The sequence below is a fragment of the Arvicola amphibius genome, chromosome 3 (genome assembly GCF_903992535.2).
Source record: "Arvicola amphibius chromosome 3, mArvAmp1.2, whole genome shotgun sequence".
Taxonomy (NCBI): Eukaryota; Metazoa; Chordata; class Mammalia; order Rodentia; family Cricetidae; genus Arvicola; species Arvicola amphibius.
The window spans coordinates 176,620,033-176,641,547 of NC_052049.1; the positions used below are offsets into that span (position 1 = coordinate 176,620,033).

A 21,515-nucleotide genomic window follows, 5' to 3' on the forward strand; every position below is an offset into this window, starting at 1 on the left:
CCTCCTTCAAGGTCACACACAGCCAGTAGCTGCTACCGAAGGACGCCCAGCTTAGGGGCTGCGGGTCATCATGGCCGATTGGTCTAGGCAACAAGTTTCCCAAATATACCAAGGACTCCTTCGCGGGGGTGTGGGAGTGAGGATGGGGGCTCGGTGACCCAAAAGGGGTCGGCAAGGTCCCAAGGCTGCAGTCCGGTCAGAGTCGGTGGGCAAGAAAATCGGGTGGCCTCAGGCACCGTCCGCCGTCCTCGGATTTGGGAGGGGAAGGTAAGAGGCGACTGACAGCCAGGGTGCGATCCTGGGGAGCACGCCGGCCGGAGCAGAACTTTTCCAGTCCGGCGGTGGCAGGAGAGGCGCCTGAAGAGTGTTACTGGCGCGGGGATTATCCGAGGCCGCGCCCCGCCTCCTCGGAGGCGCCCCCGTGCGAGCAACACCCCGGGGCGGGGCGCGGAGAGGGAGGGCGGTGGGGCAAGGAGCTGCGCGGCCACTCGGGACACAGCGGCGCATGGCGCAGGTAAGGGCGCGCTTCGGTGGGCGGGGTCCGCTGCCCCACGAGCTCGGCGGCGGGTGGGGGCTCTCGCCTGCTCCCGCTGGCATCGTCACGATCACTCCATCTGCGGTCTCAGCGGAGATCTTAGCTTCCTCTTCCCTGTCCCTCGGCCACCCGGCTCCGGTTTGAACGCAGCGCGGGGTCCTAACCCCTGAAGCTGTGAGGAGCGCTAGCCAGGACCCGTGTGCCAGTGTATCACCCAGAGGGAGGGGCTGCCAGGAGGAGGTGACCTGGCTGGTCAGGGCGGAAGGACTGACAGAGAAGCCGAGAAGGTGGTGTTGTTTGCCTGGGAGGAGCGTAGACAAATGCCCAAAGGTTGGAGCAGAGTAGTTTGGGCAACTCCCGGGACTGCGCCAGGGCAGGTAGAGGAAGGGGAAGCTGGGACAGACAGCTGCAGAGACTGGGAGGTGTCTAGGTCCAGAATCTTGGACCCTTAGAGAGGCAGAGACTGGACCTGAAACCTGGAGGGGCAGGTGCGACTGCTCTACGCATTTGCTTCCCTGGGGCAGACATTCTCCACAGCCCACTGGGTATGTGGGTTGATTAATGGGCCTCCAGCGCGGTCTAGGAAAAGGCCTCCCAGCAAAAATAAGGTTCATGCCAGTCCAGACCAGGAAATGCCAGAGTGAGTGCCATACTAGGGTGCGGCTGAGGGGCCTGAGGGGTCAGGGCTGGATGAGGGCGGAGAAGGCCCCAGTGACCCTGCTCAGGGGAAGTCTGGTGTGGACAGAGGCCAGAAATGCAGAGGAAAGGGAGCAGGTGAGACTACTGTTCAGATGGCCACAAGGACAATAGCTGACTCACCTGTGCACGACCCAACTTACTTGTCTGGCCTCACCCTATCTGTGAGCATCCAGTCTACCTTGAGTGAGACAGGAGGCTGGGCTCTCAGGAATGCACTGTGTACCTACCTCAGTGAGTCACCCAGCATCTCGGAACCACTTACCACTCCGCTCTGGCGAGCCTGCTGGGAGTCAGAGGCTGGGGTCTGAGCTCCGCACTTATCTACAGATGGTGTCCCTAGGCTCTCCTGGACTGTCTGTGCCTCAATTTCTCCCTTCACACAGCCTGCCACTAAGGAACCCAGAGTTGGCAAGAGGGAGACTCTAAGGAGGCCATGTCCTCGACTAGAGGGGAATGGAATGGGTAGTAGGCCCAGAATTTGGGGGAGAGTTCTCTGTTATTCCACACTGCCACTCAACTCTCAAACACTCCCAGCCCAGAGACTTCTGCATCCGACTCCCAGGCCCAAGTGCAGTCTTCCGAGACTCACTTCTGCTTAATTTCTCTCTTTTCTTTTGGGTGATGAGATTTCCTGGGGGTGGAAATCCTTCTGGGACCACAGACCTGGAAAGCACTGTGGAGTTAGTCACTATTAACCTGGGTCCATAGGATCCACTCAGGTCTAATCTATGCTTTGGGATGTTTGGGGATGTGGAGCTTAACGCCCAGGTCCTATGCTAAAAGATGCTCTCTCTACAGTTTGTTCTCTTGAGGGGCAACCATGGTAGTCTGAAGTGTTTGGATCTAGTTAGATCTCCATTTCAGAAAGGACCAGGGAGGAGGATGCACTGTGACATAACAGACCAAGATGCTCACTTCTAGTGAGCAGGCGAGGTTGTGGGCTGGGTACCAGGGTAGTTCAAGGTTGCAGTGATAGACTTTCTAGTCTGTCAATTTCTGGAAGCATGGTTGAGGGCCAGAGAGGTCCGGGCCATGTGACGCAGTGTAACTCCTCAGCTGGGCTCTCCTGGCCAGTGGGAACTGAACCAGAGGCTCCCGTATCCTCCTCATCTTCTACTTGTGTGCAGGGGACTCCGATAACGGCCAACAAAGATGGGTGCAACTGGGTGTCCCATGGTTTCCTTTTCCTGACTCTCCTTCCCACAGCCTCACCCTCCCCACACAGAACGGCAGCAGGAAAGGTGGGGCAGGAATGCCTTGGCCCAGGATCAGGGCCAGAGTCCTGAGGTTCCCGCCCTCCTCTCTTCTGGAGCCAATTCTCTGGGAGTCCTGGGTTCTGCTAGAGATCTGTGATGCCCCTGTAGCATCTTTGGTGTGGATTCAGGAAGACTGATCCCCCTCCCGTTTACGGGGATCTGCTTGATGTCCCCTGCCCATTCTCAGCTGGCTCCTGCCTTACCCAGGTCTGCTAATCTAAGTGTTTCAGAGTGTAAGGATTAGGCAGACTGAAGACACTTTAACTCCACCCTGAGGCATCTGTCAGATCAGGCCATTTGGACAGATAATCATCTTTGCCAAGTGAGGGCAGCAGGGGTTGCTGGGAGAGGCTTTGCGTGGGCCCAGGGCCACAGAGAGCCGCTATTGGGAGGGGGGGTCAAGCACGCTTCCTCACTACCCTTGCCTCATGTCAGGATGCTGCATCGCTGCCTGCTTAGAAGATCCCTCACTTAGAGCAAAACCGTTCAAGGCTCCAGATGACCTGCCCGCCCACCCCAGTGACCCTGTTCCTGAGTGGTACCAGCTCAGTCTGGTTGGGGGAGGTAGACATATAGGGTCTGGGCTCCTGCCCGTACTAAGCTTGTTCATTTCCTGGCTCTATCTGCCACCTATCATCAGGTTTGACCTGCTGAGTCTGACGTTTGGTCTGCTGTTACCTTGCTCTGAAGCCCTCCATGTCTTCAAGGTTAACTGAGGCCAATTCAAGCCTGTCTTCTGGCCAATGAAGGTGGGCTGTCCTCACAGGCTGGACCGGCACTCCAATGAGCCTTTGCTTTTATTTCTTCCCACTACTATGCTGTTCTCTTCTTCCCCCTCTTTCCTCCTCTCTCTCCTCCTTTTTGATAAGGTCCCAGGCTCCCCTCAAATTTACAGCAAGATCCTCCTGCCTCAGCCTCCCCAGTGCTGGGTCTTCAGGCAGTTGCTACCATGATATGTGGCTCATGTTTGTCGCTCCATTGTGGCTTCAGCAGGAAGCCACCAGAGGCTCTTGCCTCAAGTCCTTCCTGGCTTACTCAGCTCTGTCTAGTGACAAGGAGCCTGGGCCTGGCCATCATGATATTGTCGAACTCTTCTGATAGCATGCGTGTCCTGGTCCCCGATGACTGCACAGTCCCCAAGTGGTAACTTTCAGTGGAAAGGTGGCCGGGGCAAAGAATGACTAGGTAGTCATCTCCCTGGGTGCGTGGACCCATGGCAGTGTTTGAGCTGAAGGAGACGCTCTTGGGTGGAAAGGGATGCTTCCTTGGTAGTTTTCAGCTCTCCTATTCCAGGGCCCCAGCAGGGAGCAGGACAGAGGTCAGTGGCCAGAAGAGATCTCCTCTTTGAGAGAAGCTGGTGATGTTCTTCCTTTTTTGGCGTGGGGTGTATCGCGGAGCCGGAGGAAGGGAGACCCAGGACGCGACCACGTGCGCGGGAGGATTATTTATTAAGGAAGGGGGTGCTCGACAGTGCGGGTCAAGGGAGGGAGGAAAAGAAAGAGAGGGGGATAGAGAGAAAGAGAGAGAGAGAGAGAGAGAGAGCAAGAGAGAGAGAGGGAGGGAGGGGGAGAGAGAGAGAGAGAGAGGGAGGGAGGGAGGGCGCATGTGCACACGCAAAAGGGGGCAGTGAGAAGAGAGAGAGGGAAGAGATTCAGGATGACTCCAAGAGACCAGAGGTCGCTGGGAGTGAGCGTGGAAAGGGGCGGGGACCAAAAGAATAACAGCTGGACTAAGAGAGTCTGATGTGGATGGTTATGGGACTTGCTTCTGGGAACTAGGGAGGATATTTGTGACCCTGTCTTGTGTCTTGTATCCCGTGTCCCTCCTCTCCAATAGGCCCCGTGCCTCACACCCTGGCTATGTGTAGTTCTGAGGAAGCAGACCTGCTTCGGCTGGAGGAAGTCTTCTCAACTACCCTTGCCCGCACCAACAGTCTCATTCTCCAGCCGCTGCTCTTAGCTGGTGAGTCAGGCCCTCGGTGGGGAAGGAGGGACCACAGGAGTGGCCCCAGGGATTAGAGTTCTGCCTTGTTAGACGTCCTGAGGCAGCTTTCTCAGCCTTATGTGGGAGTGGTGGCACTTGATAGTGCCATCTCTTGATGGAGCTGAGGCCTTGGTCACAGGGAACTGATGGTTCCCTTCCCAAAAGGCCTCTGAAGACCACAGGCCTGGCTATACCGCTTGCCTCAATTCTTGCTTCCACTCAGGGCTCCTGGTGGTGCTTTGGGGAGGCCTGACTAGAAGGCAGAACACACAAGGCTTTCACTGGGGGTGGTGTGTGTGTGTGTGTGTGTGTGTGTGTCTCGTCATGTGACCTTGGTCAGGCGCCTTCCTCTCACTGTGCATCTGTAAGGTGGCTGGGGGCTGACCCTGAAGACTCCACAGTTTGCTTCTGGGTCTAGAGAGAAGAGGCAGAGAATCGGGGAGCTAGAAGACTTGGTTCCCCCAAGATAATTAGAGTTGTCCTGTTAAGCAGGAGGCATATGCACAACCAGGCTTACTCCAGCGTTCAGCCCTTTACCCCAGCATGCCCTGCCCCTGAGGAGCCTTAGGCCATAGAGTGTAGGGGTGCTGGTACTGTCTTGATCAACCCAGGGCTACAGGATCTTTCCTCAATGTCAGCTCAAGGAAGCTGTGCTTTCCACAGACCCAGAACCTTCAGACCCCTGCGGCAGAGAGTGCCTTCGACTTCTGCAGCAGCTGCATGAAAGTACCCAGCGGTTATGGGAGGTGACGGAACAAAGCCTGCATTCGCTGCAGCAGAGGCTGTACCACCCGCCCTCCGTGGGTCTGGAGGCCCTGCTGTTGCTGAACAACGCTGACCATGTCCAACAGGCCCACATGGAGTAAGATCCCCTGGGGCAGTCTGTGGCTTGGCCACAGTGTCAAAGTGTTACCTCTGCTACTTGGTCCTAAGGGTCACCGTCACCTGGAGTGGGGTTCCTGGGTCAGGTGTTGGCTTGGCAGCAGGGTCAGAGCTGGATCAGGCCTATAAAATACAACTGTTGAGTCAGGGCTTGAGGGTGTCAAGGAATTGCCTGGGCCATAGGGTTTTGTGGGTGGGATCTGGGACCTCAAAAGGGCAGGGAATAAGTGTGTTGAGCTGGGCTTTCAAGGTGATCCTGGGTTGCCCATAGGTACATCAAATCCTATACTGACTGTGTGGTGATGCAGGCCTTTCAGAAGGTTTCAAAGAAGAGGAGGTGAGCCTGGGGCTGCCATGGTAGCTCCCTATGTGTGTGGGGGTGTCTAGATGAGGGGGATTTTAGGAAGCCCACCCCAAAGGAGCAGGTGTCATGTCCACCTGCCACTCGGGTGTCTGCAGTCAGTGTCCCTGTCTCCTCTGAGGTGTGGCTGCAACACCTCCAGAAAGAGAGCTCAAAGTTTTGCTGGACCAATAGGGTACAGGGCTGGGGTTCTGGGTCTGGGAGCCCAGAGCGTGGTTAGAACGGGGTGGTATAGGTGGGTGCGGGCCTGGAAGAGGTGGAGATAGTATGTGACCCTTCTTAAATGCAGTGACTACTGGAGGAACCAGCTGCGGCAGCTGCTGTCCTGGGCCAGCTCTGAGGGCTCGGTGGGCACCATGCTGTGCCAGGCCCTCAGCCAGCCACTGACCCAGCACGTGCAGAAATACGTGATCCTTCTATTGCGCCTCAGGAACACCCTTGACGAGGTTGGTAGGATGGGTGTGTGGAGGAGGAGCTGGAGGAGAGAAGAAGCCTGGCTCAGGGGACCAGGTTAAACAGTAGGGAGGGGCCCCGAGAGAAAATAGCCTTGCCCTGCGGAGGATTCTCGGGGCATGCATCTGCCCTATGCAGTCTTGGGCACATGCCTCTTCCTTGATGGGGCAGCTGACAATCAAAGGGCAGACATAGACTTTCTACTCGGTGTGAGGACATATGACCCAGGACCATGGTGTCATTGGTGTCACTGAAATGTCCCTGTCCCCAAAAGAGTAGTCAGGGAGAAAAAGTGAGCTGTGGTTTAAACTTAGGCCAGGTTGGGCCCTCATGGCCACCACAGGGATGAGGGCTGCTTCCAGTACCCTCAGAGCCTCCCCGCCTGTCTTGTCCTCCCACAGCACCACCCAGCCCAGGAGCGGGTGATGCATGCAGTCACTCTGTTTGGGAACCTGCAGTCCTTCATGAGGCAGGCCTTGGACCAAGCTGTGACCACACAGGCCCTGTGGCATAGTCTCAGCAGCCGGGTGAGGGTGAGTCTGGGGCTTTGGGGCAGCCAAGGAAGGGGGTTTCACATTGGATGTGAGGCTGTGCTGGGTGACTCCAGCAGCTCCCCCCTCAGTTTCCCCTTCTGGAAGGAAGACTGTTGGGGGGAACGCCTACAACAGCTGCACCTGGCTCCGGAATGTTGGCACACTGCCTTAATCTGCCCTTTGTCTAACAAATGCAAATCTGAAAATTCCCTAAAGGTGCAAAGCCTATGCAAAACTTGGTTGGGAAAATCCCAGTATTCCTTATCAAGAATTTGCATTTGTCATTGTCATTTTGGAAGCTTAATTGAGATGTTTTGGGGACATGGAAATCAACTGGCTAAGGTGTAAATTGGAAAACAATAAAGAAGCCCTTAGCTAAGGGAAAAGGGCCTGGCAATCTCAGTCCCCAGAGGCTGAGTCCTCCTGCAGCTGGAAAAGCTATTTCCTTCTTCTTCTTCTTCTTCTTCTTTTTTTTTTGTTTTGTTTTGAAGACAACTTTGGTACCTGTCCTGGAACTAGCTCTTGTAGACCAGGCTGGCCTCGAACTCACAGAGATTCACCTGCCTCTGCCTCCCGAGTGCTGGGATTAAAGGCGTGAACCACCACTGCCCGGCTTTTTTTTTTATTTTTCTTTTCTTTCTTTCTTTCTTTCTTTCTTTCTTTCTTTCTTTCTTTCTTTCTTTTTTTGCTATTTCCTTCTTAAGGTAACTCTGAGTCTTCTTCCACCTCGAACCCACACCCATTCAACAACAGAAGACTTATATATAACCCGGTGGCTGTTGGTCACCCATAGCCATCTGCTGGGTCAGCAGAACTGACTTTCTTTCTGGTGGTGTCATGAAGTACATATTCCTGACACTGTCTAGCACAACATATAATGCCCCTTCAGGAAAGAGAGTCCTCGTGTCCACAGAAGACATAGCAGGCTTGGACCAGGAGTAGAGAGGACCAGAATAACCATGGGAGACAGAGGGGATAGCATACTGGTTGTGAGGGTGACAGGAACCCCCTGGCTGTGCAGACACCCAGGAAAGTCCCAGAGAGAAGCTGTGTTGTCCTTCTGGGCTAGCCCAGAGATGACCTCCCCCATCTTGGAGCGTGTGTGTGTGTGAGTGAGAGAGAGAGAGAGAGAGCGGGGGGGGGGGGGGAGAGAGAGAAAGCTGGGGGTTACCCCAGGCCTGCTGGGATAGTCTCTGGGAGGTGTCTGGGGCGCAGGAGGGCCAGCAGGGCTGCCATCAGCCTCCAGTGTGTACACCTAACTCTTGCCTCTCTCTTCGTCCCACTAGGACGTGCTGTGTACCCCTGCCCACCGACTCCTACAGGACAGCCAGGACATCCCTGTGGTGGTCACCCCACTACGGGCTGAGCGCGTGCTGCTCTTTGATGATGTCCTTGTTCTGCTACAGGTTAGGAGGGTTATCGTGAGGTGGGGGCTCTGGGATCAGGTGAGAAACTGAACAGGTCGCAGGCTTAGAGACGGTGGGGGGAGGTGGCTGAAAGGCCAAGGCTTGCAAGTCAAGCAGAAGACTGATGTGGGCTTCAGGGTTTGTCCCACAGCCAGTAACTTTACCCAAGCTCACCTGGCACTCAGGCTCATAGCAATGTCTCCCCTGCCTCAGCATGGTGGGCTGGTTTGGGGTGTGTGTCCACCTCTGATTGTGTCTGTGACTCTTCTGATTGTGCCTGTGCCTCCTCTGATTGTGTCGGTGCCTCCTCTGATTGTGCCTGTGCCTCCTCTGATTGTGTCTGTGCCTCCTCTGATTGTGCCTGTGCCTCCTCTCCTGACATCACAGTTTGTTCACTGGAGATGTTTCTAGTCCTTCCTTGCTTGTAGGAGTTCCTTTTTTTTGTTACTGCTACAAAACACCTGACACAAACAACCTGAGGGAGGGATGGAAGAAGGAGGAAGGGAGGGAGGGTTTGGTTTTAGCTGGGCCTTTGCTCATGCTGTCGTTTTGTGGGATTCTCTGCTGTTTTATAAACTCTCCATTCCATTGTGGCCTTGCGCCCTTTCTACTTCCTGGTCCAGTGAGGGTCTGTTGGGCCAAATGGGAGATGGTGACACTCCAGATGGGATGTCCCGTCAGGCTCAGCACAGGGTGGGAGAAGGACCACAAGGAAAGGTGGAGAGGGGAGGCCTGGGGCAGGCTCAGGAGGCCGTAATAGAGGGACATCTGGCAGCTCCAGCATGGAGAGTGTGACAACAGGCGCATGAACCTGGACATGGGTCAGGCTCTTCCCCACGTGCGAGGAGTCTTAGAGGTTTGCACCTGGGCTACCAGGGGCTGACTGTTTCTGAGAAAACCCTGGCAACCACACGGGGTAAGGGAGGCCTGTCCAGGTGCCTCGCCAGGTCCCAAGGTACAAAAGCTGCAGCTGAAGGGGATCGGGCTGATGCTCGACCCTGGCATCGGGGCTGGGGGGGCTCTCCCAAGGCAGGTGTCTGTAGGCACGGCTCTGGATAACACTCATCTCCTTCTAGGGCCACAATAGCCACACTTTTGACCTGAAGTTGGTGTGGGTAGATTCTGGCCAAGACAAGTGAGTGACTTCCTCTGCCGGTGTCCCCAGGTTTCCCTCCCTGTGCCTGCCCCGTGATACCTGTTCACACCTCCAGGCTCTCACCTGAGCCCCACTTCCAACCCTAGACAGGACTGGGGCTCACTGGTCACCTCCGTCTGCCTAGGTGTGTGCTTCGTATCCTCACACCCGAAGAAGAGTTCTCCCTTTGCACCAGAGACCCCCAGGGCCAGGTGCGTGAGACTGAAGCATGAATGGTGGGGATCAAGTCAGAAGCCAGGGGAGGGCAGAGTGCCAGTCCTACAGGACTCAGAAGGGCATCAGGGGTATGCCTAGGGTTTGGTGTCAGGATGTTAGAGGAAAAGGAATTTCCCTAACTGAAGTAGCCGCCTAAGTCGATGCCTGTTCCCACCCTCCTGTGCAGTCCTCTGGATTGTCTAGTCCCTGGGCTATGCACAGGATCTCAGGTCTGATGCCACACCAGAGAGGGGCAGTGTACTTGGGGGCAGAGTTACCTGTGGCAACAATGACATGCTCAGTGCCTTCCTGTCCCCACCAGGTTGTCTGGAAGTGGAAAGTGACCCACGCTGTGTGCCAGGCCCTGCGTGGCAAGAAGGACTTCCCTGTGCTGGGGTCAGGCCTGGAGTCATCTGTACCCCCTGACTGCCGCTGTGTGACCTATACTTTCCGCCGAGAGGGCCGGCTCTACCAGGCTACCTATGAGGGTGATTGGTGTCGGGCCAAGCCCCATGGCAAGTGAGTCACCATTCCTGTGTGCACTTCCAGCTGGCCATTAGAAAGGAGTAGACTAGACATTCCATTGACTAAGAGTTTTCTCAAGCTTGGCATTTACCTCCTGTGGTTCAAGGGGAAAGAGGAATATAGATGTTTCCAGGGTTCTCCCCATGGGAGGTGCCAAGAGTACCCCCATGCTTCCCAAGGCTGCTGGTGCAGGAGGTGGGGGGTTCTGTGAGGGATTTCAGTACTCAAGTGAGGACTAGGTGAGCAGAAAGTCTGGTTGGAAGACCCTAGGGTGGAGGGAGGGAGGGATGCTGAGAGTTTAGGGGTTCAGCTGTCTGGGATGAGTCTAATGGCCTGATGTAGACCTCACCTGTGTTCCAGGGGAACCCTGAAGTGGCCAGATGGGCGGAACCACGTGGGGGATTTCTGCCAGGGCCTGGAGCATGGGTAAGGATGACTGGGCAGACGCTGGCATATGGGGCAATCAGAGGAGCTGTCATACATTGGGTTGCCCCAAATCCCCCGACCTCAAACGGGAGTGGGCAGGTAGCTCAGCTCCTCTCTCCACAGAAGGGAGACCTGGCTGGAATAGGAATGTGGGTCTCGGCCTGAGACCGGCTTCCCATGGGAGTGGGGAGGGCTGTCCTGAGGCGTTCCTGCAAGGGGACTCTGAGATCTGTGCTTTCTGAGGGACTCCTCAGAGACAAGGACAACTGGGTAGCATGAAGGGATGTGGCAGGAGCATCTGATTGGGCAAGTAGCCTGGATTCTCACCTCTGACCCCACCCAACCACACGGTCAGCTTTGGCATCTGCCTGGTACCCCAAGCCTCTGAGGACAAGTTTGACTGTTACAAGTGCCACTGGAGGGAAGGCAGCATGTGTGACTATGGCATCTGTGAGTAAGTGACCTTTGACCTGTGGGGAAAAGGAGCGGGGAGGGGCATCCTCTAGACTGCGCTCCTTGAGGTGGAGCCAACTGTTGGCGAATCTCTCCAGGTATGGCACTGACGAGGTGTACAAGGGCTATTTTCAGGCTGGCCTTCGGCATGGATTTGGTGTCCTTGACAGTGCCCCACAGGCCTCCCAGCCCTTCAGGTACACGGGCCACTGGGAGAGAGGCCAGAGGAGTGGCTATGGCGTTGAGGACAACAATGAGAGGTGAGTGCTGGCAGAGAGACCCCTCAGCCTTTCACCTTGTTCTGTCCTGGGTGCCTGCCTCTGTGGTACTCCCTTCTGCCTCTAGGGGGCTCCACCCATCATGCCTTCTCCTAAGGAGGATTCCCTTCTCTGCCGTTCTGTTCTCCTTGGGTTTCTGACTTCATCTTTTCCTGTCACCCTCTGCCTCCCCGAAGACCCTGCCAACAGAGCATCCAGCAGTCACAAGGAAACCGATCTAAGCCTCCTCTCACATGCCCTCTTCCCTTAGGGGTGAACGCTACATTGGCATGTGGCAGGCTGACCAGCGTCATGGCCCTGGGGTCGTGGTCACCCAGGCAGGCGTCTGCTATCAAGGCACATTCCAAGGGGACAAGATGGCCGTGAGTGGTAGCCCCTTCCCTGGGCACTCTGTCGCTGTATTAAAGTCAAGCAGAGTAGATGGCAAGGGACGCTCAGCTCCTCCACCCGTCTACTCTGACTTTGGCAGGATCCAGGCCTTTCCTTATCTTCAACTCAGGTCAACCATGCTTATTGTGCACATGAGCTAGGAAGAACCAAGCGTGTCATTGGCGAGCTAGTGGCATCCATAGAACCCCCTCACTGGCCCTCGCTGAACCTCCATCATCCCCCCTGGGGTCCTGTGTGACTCCTGCCATTGGTGCCATTGTTCTTAGCATATGAACGGCATGTTTATTGATGACATCAGACAACCTGCCCAATGTCACATCCTGCCGAGACTGAGATCAAACCCTAGCCTCCCTGCTGGCCAGGGGGCTCTGGCCAACAGCTAGGCATGGTTTTGTGGGTTGTTTATTTAGACCCCACCTTGTTCTGGAAAGAACCGAAGGAGACCTCAAGGGGAAGGAGAAGGAAAGGCATAGGCCTACAAACTAGAGTCAGAAACAAGTTGAACATGAACTTGTCCGTGAGTTTCCTGGCAGGTGCAGTAGAAAGGGGACTTGATTGGCCCTGCGGATCCAGGGCAGTGACAGGGAAGCAGAGGCAGCCAGCACTTCCTGAGGAGGAATCTCATCTGAGGGCTAACTAGGGGGCACAGGGGTAGGGTTCATGGGACTCAGCATATGGGGGAGGGCGGTGCCAGAGCTTGGATGCTCTTGGCCTTGTGGGTCAGTGTCTACCCATCCTGGTTTTTGTCCAAACTCACCTCCCTTTCTCTTTCCTCACTTCCTCTCAAGGGCCCAGGCGTCCTGCTGTGTGAGGATGACTCTCTGTACGAGGGTACTTTCACCAGGGACCTGACGCTCCTCGGGAAGGTGAGCCATCCGCATCTCATCCATCCCACCCCATAAAGCCAGGGCGCAGAGCTGAGGGTGAAGGTAAAGAATGGGCAACTGGAGGACACCCCTCCCGCCTCTGTGGTGTCCAAGTCCTTGCCATGCTGTATGCGGTACTGACTTAGCAGGGCAAGGTGACACGGGACTGGAGGATTTGCCTTGTGCCCAGAGGGCACAGGCTGGCTGTGTCCATGCTGTGCCCTTACATAGCCATCACCACCCGAGCCTTCGGCAGCTGTCCCTGGGGTGATTGTTCTTTCTTTCTTCCTGCCCATGTTGATGTAGCAAAAGACAGTTGTGTCTATGTTGGGTCCTTTGGGAACCTGGGGGATAGTTTTGGATGTAGAAGGATGGAGCAATTCCACACAGCAAGAAATTGCCCCTCTAGATCCCTAGCCTTCCAACGGAGGTGGGTGAGACTTCTAGAATATTCCAGCACCTTGAATGGACAGGTGGAACACATGGTTGGACATTTCCATCTGACCCAAGTAGGTCAACATTGACCCACGTGGCTGGCTCAGCTGGCTGGACACACAGTTACACCTGTCCTCCCTCTTTGCTCCCAGGGCAAGGTCACCTTCCCCAATGGTTTCACCTTGGATGGCTCCTTCAGCGGTGGGACAGATAAAGGACTGTACACACAGGGAGTGCTGGACACAGCCGCTCTCCCGCCCAACCCAAGCAGCACACGCAAGAGGTGAGAGCCCAGCCTATTCAGCGGTGTGTGTCTCTTCCCACCGAAGGCCCCAGGGCTCAGTGGAGGACTTTTACCAGAGTCCAGAGCCCCAGGTCTTCCAGCCAGAGACTCTTGAAGTCTAGGGGTAGGTGGATGTACTGCCATACATAAACTGGAAGAAAAGTAGGATTTGTAAGTCTCACTTTGATCCTGGTTTTAGCTTTTCTTTTCTTTTCTTTTTTATTGTTTTCATTGAACTATACATTTCTCTCCAAGACAGCTTCTAAGTCAAACACACAATGAAAAAAATAGAAAATAAAATTGTGAGTGGATCTTAAAAGAAAGAGATAGACACGCAGTCATAGATAGTACCCCTTCCTGGCTCTGACTTCCCAGGCAGCCAAAATGAAGAAGGAAAGAAACTTGGTTTGTAGACTTTCTCCTCCACAAGCAGTAGTTTGTATGACGGATTATTTTCCCATGAAAGCAGAACCCCCTATTGGAAACTCATAGCTTTCAAAGTCACCCTTGCCATATTTGTTGAGAAGCTGGGTATTTTGAAGGAAGAATAATGGAAAGTAGTCCCAGATGGAGTTTCAGAGGTCGGGAAGGGGTCCAGCGAACTCATTTACCTATCGTCCCTGCATGTGGCTTCTCGTAGCAGGAGCTGGGAGAGGCGGTGGTCCTGGGGATGTCTGTCCTTGCCTGGCTGGGTGCAGGTGTGGGGTACCTGTGAGGTGACAGCACGACAGGGTTCCCTTTGTGAGACGCCGCCTATTAGAGTTGTTTCTCACTCAGCCTGTGGGCAAGGCAGGACCCACCGCAGGGAGGCTATGGGAGAGGGCTGGACTGAGCGAAAAATCTTGGACTTCCAGGCACTGGTCTTTCTTGATCCAAGACCTACTGTATGGATTTGGCCTTCAGCTCCCGAGGCCGTTTGTAGACAGTGTACCCCGTCTCTCCTCCATCTCAGAACATGCGCTCTTGCCCCTCTGCCTTGGAGGTCAACTCTGTCTGCATTCTCCATCCTGCCCCCTCCTGGGACCTGACTCCAGGCCAGGCTGGTCCCACTAACCCTGCCAGCCCCAGGGGCTTGCTGACTTGCTCCTGTCTTCCACATCTCTTGCTGTTCCCCAATCACAGACAGCTGGGGCTGGGTGTCTTCCCTGTGGAGAGACGCTGGCAAGGAGTCTACAGACCCTTCCAGGACTTCGTGCGTTCAGGCTGTCCTGGGGAACGGCAGGAAGCCCTGCTGGGCTTCCACGTGCAGAGCTCCAGGGAGCTCCGCGAATCCCAGGAGTACCTGTGCTGTGACAGGTGAGCTTGGCCCTCTGGGTGTCCCTGCAGGTCAGAGACGGGTTAGGGAAGCTGCTGGGGATGGGTGCTGGCTCAGGGCTGGGTGAGGGACACTGTGCATGGTGCCCCAGGAGCCACCCCAAGGACTGTGTGGGCAGCATGGAAGATATCCCGAAGGAGCTGCTGCAGCACCGCGAGCCCCAGGCCCTGCAGCAGTACCTCAGGAAGGTGAGGGGACAGGCCATGGTGCTCCTGCTCCTCAGAGGGCCTCAGTGTTCCTGGTCTGGGAGGCTGGTCCGGGCTCCCTGGACTCCACATCCCGGCTCTTAGCATCCCTGTTGTCTTCCTGGGCCTAGGCTCTGAGCAATCCCCGACACCCCCTGGGGAGGTTACTCCGTACCCTGATGCTGACCTTCCAGGCTACATATTCAGGCATAGGAGCCAACAAACACCTACAGGGGATGGCCCAGGAGGAAGTGAAGCAGCATGCCCGGGAGCTTTGGGCTGCCTACAGGTGAGCCTGTGCATAGGGTGACGCACACAGCCTCAGCACTGGCCAGGGATTGCCCTTTTCAAGGCTTGCTCAGTACAGGACCAGGGGTTGGTCAGTGTGTCAACGGTGACCAGAGGTGTCAGAGATGTCAGCAAGGGCTTCCAACAGCTCTTGGCCAGGGGCCAATCCCTGTCTAGTCCCTGGGCACACCCCTGACCTCATAAGAACTCTACCCTTGCTGTAGGCTGAGTGTGGTTTCAAGATCTACGTATCCTGTCCCAGGTAGAGCCTAGATCCTATGAGCATCAGCCATAGGGCTTCAGCTGCCACTAGAGTGCCAGTACCCTCCAGCACTTACACTGAAGCTCCAACCTTGGACTCCCAGTGGCAGGAAAGGCTCCACTTGAAAGGTGTCCCATCCAGATCGAGGCAGCCAGTTCTGGGAGATGGGACCACCTGCTCTCCGTTTTGATAACTGGGAGGGTGGAATTCTGTTTCTGTGAGCATCGGCACATTACGCTCTCCTAATTGCTTGCAGAGGTCTGCTGAAGGTTGCCTTACAGCGCCAGGGCCAAACCCTACAGGAGGAGGACGTAGAGACAAGGTACCTGGCCAGGCCTTTGCATCTGGGGCCTCCGTCTGGGTGGCAATGCTTCTTTGGAAAGCACTGGGCGTGTATGCTATTCACCAGGCATGGTGCACTGGCTATTATATATCACAGGGACCCATGGCCTTGGTCCTGGGATCTTTGTTTTAAATGTGCCCTTCCAGCCTCATCTTTGAGTTGAGCAGAGGGGGAAACAGTTGCCAGTGGCTTCCTCCTTCCTGTGCACTGCAAGACTGAGGCATGGAAGAGATAAACCTAAAGCCACATAGAGCAGGAGTTAGCTGTCCCCAGGACAGACCCCGGCTGGTTCTGCAGATGTGGAGGTGGCCCTGGCAGCAGTGTCTCCCACCCATTCTGGCCCCTCAGGGACTTGCAGGTGCATGGGCTGCTGCTGCCCCTCATCTTGCCCAGCTTTTACTCAGAACTCTTCACACTCTACCTGCTTCTTCATGAGAGAGAGGACGGCTTGTACAGCCAGGGCATCACCAACCTCAGCCTGTTTCCCGACACAAAGCTGCTGGAGTTCCTGGATGTGCAGAAGTAAGCTCCTCGCTCGCTCGCTCAGCCAGAGCTCTAGGGGAGTAGGCAGTTCTACCCAGCCTCAACCGCGAGGTGGACCAGGCTTTCTTTTGGGCCACCAACCAGCTCCCGACTCATGACACTGAGACTTAGTATTAGTTATAAACATTCGGCCTTAGCTTGGACTTGTTTCTTGCTAGCTCTTATAATTTAACCTGTTTCTGTTCATCTACATTTTGCCTTGTGGCCTTTTTACCTTTCTTTCCTTTTGTATATCTTACTTTCAATGCTTCCCATATCTGGCGGGTGGCTGCCTGGCTTCTGGCCCTGAGGTGTGTCCCTCACTTCCTCCCTCATTCTCTTCTCTCAGAGCCTCGATTTCTTCTGTTTATTCTCTCTGCCTGTCAGACCCGCCTATCCTTCTTCTTCCTAGCTATTGGTTGTTTAGCTTTTTATTAGACCAATCAGATACCTTAAGCAGGCAAGGTGAAACAAATGCAACCCATTTTTACATAATTAAACAAAGACAGTATAAACAAATGTAACACATCTTTGCCTAGTTAAATACTCCACAACAGTGAGTCTCTCTCTCTCTCTCTCTCTCTCTCTCTCTCTCTCTCTCTCTCTCTCTCTCTCTCTCTCGTACATTGGTATTTTGTCTGTATGTATGCTGTGTGAGGATGGCACATCCCCTGGAACTGGAGTTTACATACAATTGTGAGTTGTCATGTGGGTTCTGGGTACTGAACCTGAGTCCTTTGGAAGAGCAGCCATAACTCTTAACTGCTGAGCCATCTCTCCAGCCCTGAGGCATGCTCATTTATACATACACCACAGATCTCTGGGAAACACAGTCAGATGTGCCCAGATCTTGGTGTGCAACCACCCCACAGAGGAAATCACCTCTGCTCTTCCCTCTGACTTTGCCAGAGCACTGCACCGGCCACTTCAGGGTTTCTGTCTTCTGACTCAGCCCCTCACTGTCCCCAGAGAGCGCTGGCATTTCCTGCCCCTTTAACTCCGGCAGTGCTCTTGGCGCTCTTCCTGGCTTGGTGTCCTACCCTGAGTGCTGGCCAGCACTGACTGGGCCTGCCTCCCGATCCACCATTGAGGTCCATACACTTGGACTGAGCATTGGGGAGGAGAGGTCTTCAAGGGGAAACAGGATGTCCTGGGAGCAGGTCAGACAGGTGCTCACCATACTCTAGTTGCTAGAGTATGGCACCTCCCTTGCTCTCCCCCACCTCTACTGCCTCTAACACATCCTTCTTTCCTAGTGCCCCCCCATGACACATGCATGTCCCAGGTGCTTGGTTGGCCCTGCTGGGATCTCCCACTCTCCTCCAAAGCCCAGGGTCCCTTTGTCACACGGTAGTGGAAGATCACTTCCTTCAGGATCATATGGCTTCCCCTGGCCTCAGGCTGTGTGTAATTACCTGAGGTCCCTTCCTATTGCCTGTTTAGCCTTCCTGGGAGGGACACAGAAATAGGGCACATCCTCTGAGCTCAGACTTGCAAAGCCTCCCATCTGTCTCCCAATTTCAGGCACCTGTGGCCCCTCAAGGACCTCTGGCTGACCAGCAATCAGGTGAGAGGGCAGCGCTCTGCTTGTCTGGGAGGAGGAGCCTGGAGCTTCTGAGTCAGGATTGCCTGGGGAGAGGCAGGTGAGGGAGGAGATGCTGGGCTTCCTTCCTGTCCCAAGTGACTCTCATACAGCAGGCTCTTCCCTTTTGGCTGGGACTGTGGGTAGCTTACCTGAGCTCTGAGTGCCAGTTTTTTACCGTGTAAATGGAGCTCCACAAGACCCACCTCATAAGACAGCCATGGTCAAGGGCACCGGAGGCCCTGGCTGTCTCAGGATTCTCTGGAGCCTCCTAGGGAAGCAGATTCTTGGGTTCCACTCCACAGTTTTTGCAATGCTAGGCAAAATCTACCAGCTATTCATATTCACGGTCTTACCTCATGTCCATAGAGGCAAAAAAGCAAGGGTCAACTCAGAAACCTGAGTTTCAACAAGTCCTTGGGTCTGGGGACCATTGACATCAGCTTTGGAGCTGTGTGTCACCAAGTGACCTTGGCTGTTCGAATGATTATTTTTTTCTGTCCATCTTGGTCCTCTCAACCTCTTGGAGCCTCGTTCCCCCCGTTTTATAGCTGTGTAAAGTGAAGCTCACAGTGGAGCCGTGGGCCTGGCCTGGACCACTTAGCCATCAGTGCAGGGCTGTACTTAAGTCAGCAGTGGGGCAGGTGTGGGTGGCAAGGGACCCTGGGGATGAGCGTGCCAAGCTGGATCCCTGTTTTACCCTCCTATTCACCTTTACAGAGATATTCTCTTGTCCGGGACAAGTGTTTCCTGTCAGCCACGGAGTGTCTGCAGAAGATCATGTGAGTGTCTGCCCAGGTTTGCGGGTGTGTGTGTGTGTGTGTGTGTGTGTGTGTGTGTGTGTGTGTGGTGGTGGTGGCGGTATGTAAGGGCACGGGAGTGCTGTCCCTTCTCTCCCTGACCAGGAGCTACACCCTCCTTACAGCACCACAGTGGACCCACGCGAGAAGCTGGAGGTGCTGGAGAAGACCTATGGGGAAATTGAGACCACGGTGTCGCGGGTGCTGGGCCGGGAATACAAACTCCCCATGGATGACCTCCTGCCTCTGCTTATCTATGTGGTATCACGAGCTCGGTGAGTGGGAAGTGGGGTGGATGGAAGTGAGACTCTCTCCCACCCTGTCTACACCAAACACAGGACAGAGCGGGAGCTAAGGCCTGGAAAGGAACCGGTCTCATGGGTGCCTAGGACAGAGCTGGGGCCATTCCAGAGGTGTCTAGCCCTCTAGGCCAGGGCTGCTCCCCCAGCTGTGGGGAATCTGTCTGTAACGCCCCTCTTCTCTCCCTTGTTGTCATGGTGCTTTCTCTAGAATTCAGCATCTGGGAGCTGAGATCCACCTGATCCGCGACATGATGGATCCCATCCACACAGGGGGCCTCCATGACTTCCTGCTCACAGCTTTGGAGGTGAGGGACCAGGGCTGGGAGCCCAAGCAAATGTCTCCCTACCCCCAACACTGTGGTAGAAAGGGTTCAAAGCTCCACTGTATGTGTCTCCATGGGATGGGTCTCTGGTGCTGTTCACAGGGCAGATGGGCCGCACAGCCCTTCAGGCTGCAGCTCCGAGCCTCTGCAGAATCCAGCTGACAGCTGGGCCTGACTGGAGCAATGTGTGCATAGGGAGGTGGGGGCGATGGCTTTCGGGGGCCTAAGGCCCTGCATATAGTGGGGAGCAGGTCTGCCAGCAAGTTCCAACCTCGCTCATTTCTCTTCCCCAGTCCTGTTACGAGCACATCCAGAAGGAAGACGTGCGGCTGCACCGCCTGCCTGGCCACTGGAACTCTAGGGAACTCTGGTGACATGGCCACTCTGCATGTGCAAAGCTAGGGGCCACATGGCTGACGTGGACTTCGGTGGAACAAGCACTACCTACCTGCCCCCCCCCATTGCCTGGGTCAAGGCAGGCTGTAGAGATGGTGTTTTGCTTCCTACAGGGACACACTTAGCTGCTGCAGTATGACCCCACAGGTGATAGCTCTCTGTTGGCCTCTGGTCTGAGCTTTGATCATCTTGTCCCCGGATGTAGCACCATCTTGGGTGAGAGCCCCAGCTTCACCCTGCCCCCACCCTTGCTCAGGAGCTGTCAGTCTTCGGACTGCGTGCCTATGATGGTGGAGATGACTTCCAGCATTCTGTCAGGCCAGTTCACTGAGCGCTGCAGCCGTTCCCCAAGGTCTGGCTTCATACCGTTGTTTGGACTGAAATGGAAATTCTCACGTTACTGTTCATCTCATTTCTGTTTCTCTGACCCTGGCTAGAAGGTCCCAAGATGCAGAAGGCTGTCTGTGCTGTTCCTTTTCCCATGAGTCCTCAGGGACTGGGGACCTGCCTCCTCAGCTGGGCTTCAGGCTTCAGCTGGCCTTGCAGGAGGACCCTGTGGCAGGAACACCTCAGCTCTGTGCCAAGCTGCCTAGTTGCCTCTGGCAGGCCCTGCTCTTGGCAAAGGCATGGGACGTAGATGTCAGCAGTCACTCACCTGGCCTCGCTTGCCAGCAGACTTCAAGTAAATGACATACCTGAGACACTGTGGCCTCTCTGTGGGAGGGACAGCAGGGATATTAGAGACTTGCTAGTGCCCTGACATATGAACATCTCTGGCTCAGGACCATATGCAAGGCTGGGTACTGTGCTGGGCTCTGGGCCATTGTTTCTGGCTCCGGGAATTCAGCCTGTGTGGGAAGGGCCAAGGGAGACATAGAGAAAGGAAGGTACACACCCAAGGCCAGGGCTGAGTCCCCTGGGAGCATCAGGGAGGACCAACTTCAGAGCCGCTCAGAAAGTGTGAGCACTGTGTGAAGAGAGGCTGTTGTTCTCCTTCACTGCCATCTCCGACTGGATCCACCAAATGTTCCAGTGTGAACATAGGGCCTGGGCTTGAGTTCTACCAGGAACTTGTGTCCCCAGGAAGGTCCTTGAAAGAGTCACATTGATGGAGGCCCCTCCCTCAAAGGCAGCCCCGAGTGCCTGTGACTCGGTCCAGCTGCTGACAAAACTCTGCCACCCACTCTTCTGCTCTCAACACTAACTGAACTTGGGCATCTGGTCCTTGTGGGTCCACAAGGTTTCCACAGTGTCCTGGGAGGTTCCAGGGGCAGCCAGGGCTATAGCAGACCCTTAGGACAAAATCAACATGGAGGATGCAGGATGAAAACTGACCGACAGTGCAAGTGGGACCAGTCAGTCACCCACATCTGGTGCATCCGGAGGCTGGCGGGCCATCTCGGTGATAGCCTCTCCCAGATGGATTCTTTTATAGCCTTTAACTGTCCAGCCTAGAACACCTTTTGACATGTGAGCCATGCAAGAAGGCAGTCTTGGGAGTTCACAGTTTCTTGATGTCATTAGTACACTTACTGCCATAAGAGAATCCAATCTGCAGGCCAGATATCACTCCACCTCACTTCGTGGCTTCCTAGAAAGTAGGCCTGGAGTCCAGAGGGAAGACTGAAAGATAGAACATGGTGTGGTTAGCATCTCTTACATCTATGCCGGCCTTCTCCATTTCCCCTCCTGCCTCATAATGGTTTGATATTTTGCTAGCTGCCCCTCTGGGGGATGGTCACAGTTACAGTCTACTTATTCGGGACTTTTAATAAATCTATTTCATCTTTGTGTGTATTGTATGTATGTGTGCACATATATGTATGTATGTGTGCATGTATAAAAGCAAGAGCTAATATAAGGCATCTTCCTTGATCATTCTCTACCTTATTTTGGGGGGTAGGGTCTCACCTTGAGCCTGGGGCTCACTGATTCACCTAGACTGGCTCACCAGCCAGCCAAAGGGGCTCTCCTTTCTTTGCCACCCACCGCAGGTCTGCGGCTGCAGGTGCACACCTCTGTGCCCACTGGGTGCTGGGAACAAAAGTCAGGTCACCATGCTTGCACAAGTGTGTTACTGAC

The 21,515-nt window shown here is 55.0% G+C and overlaps 1 protein-coding gene across 1 annotated transcript; it reads left to right on the forward strand.

The window, feature by feature from the left end:
- The first annotated feature begins 467 nt into the window (after positions 1-467).
- Als2cl (ALS2 C-terminal like) lies at positions 468-20,111 on the forward strand. Its single transcript, XM_038322695.1, has 26 exons — positions 468-514; positions 4,327-4,452; positions 5,137-5,335; positions 5,627-5,692; positions 6,006-6,162; positions 6,571-6,702; positions 7,989-8,108; positions 9,185-9,243; positions 9,389-9,455; positions 9,782-9,978; positions 10,345-10,410; positions 10,766-10,864; positions 10,962-11,123; positions 11,392-11,503; positions 12,320-12,397; positions 12,985-13,115; positions 14,238-14,411; positions 14,522-14,618; positions 14,747-14,904; positions 15,422-15,487; positions 15,857-16,030; positions 17,555-17,597; positions 18,333-18,394; positions 18,538-18,687; positions 18,923-19,019; positions 19,331-20,111. Exons 2-26 carry the CDS (start codon positions 4,350-4,352, stop codon positions 19,409-19,411), a joined length of 2,850 nt encoding a protein of 949 aa, XP_038178623.1. The 5' UTR covers positions 468-514; positions 4,327-4,349; the 3' UTR covers positions 19,412-20,111.
- Positions 20,112-21,515: the final 1,404 nt, after the last annotated feature.

What these genes read in the sequence shown, in the direction of transcription:
- Als2cl (XM_038322695.1), top strand. Translation starts at nt 4,350, where the DNA reads ATGTGTAGTTCTGAGGAAGCAGACCTGCTTCGGCTGGAGGAAGTCTTC. An exon ending in TGTGACTATGGCATCTGTGA is followed by an intron (nt 10,865 to 10,961) that starts GTAAGTGACCTT and finishes GAATCTCTCCAG; the next exon opens with GTATGGCACTGACGAGGTGT. An exon ending in GAGTTCCTGGATGTGCAGAA is followed by an intron (nt 16,031 to 17,554) that starts GTAAGCTCCTCG and finishes TCCCAATTTCAG; the next exon opens with GCACCTGTGGCCCCTCAAGG.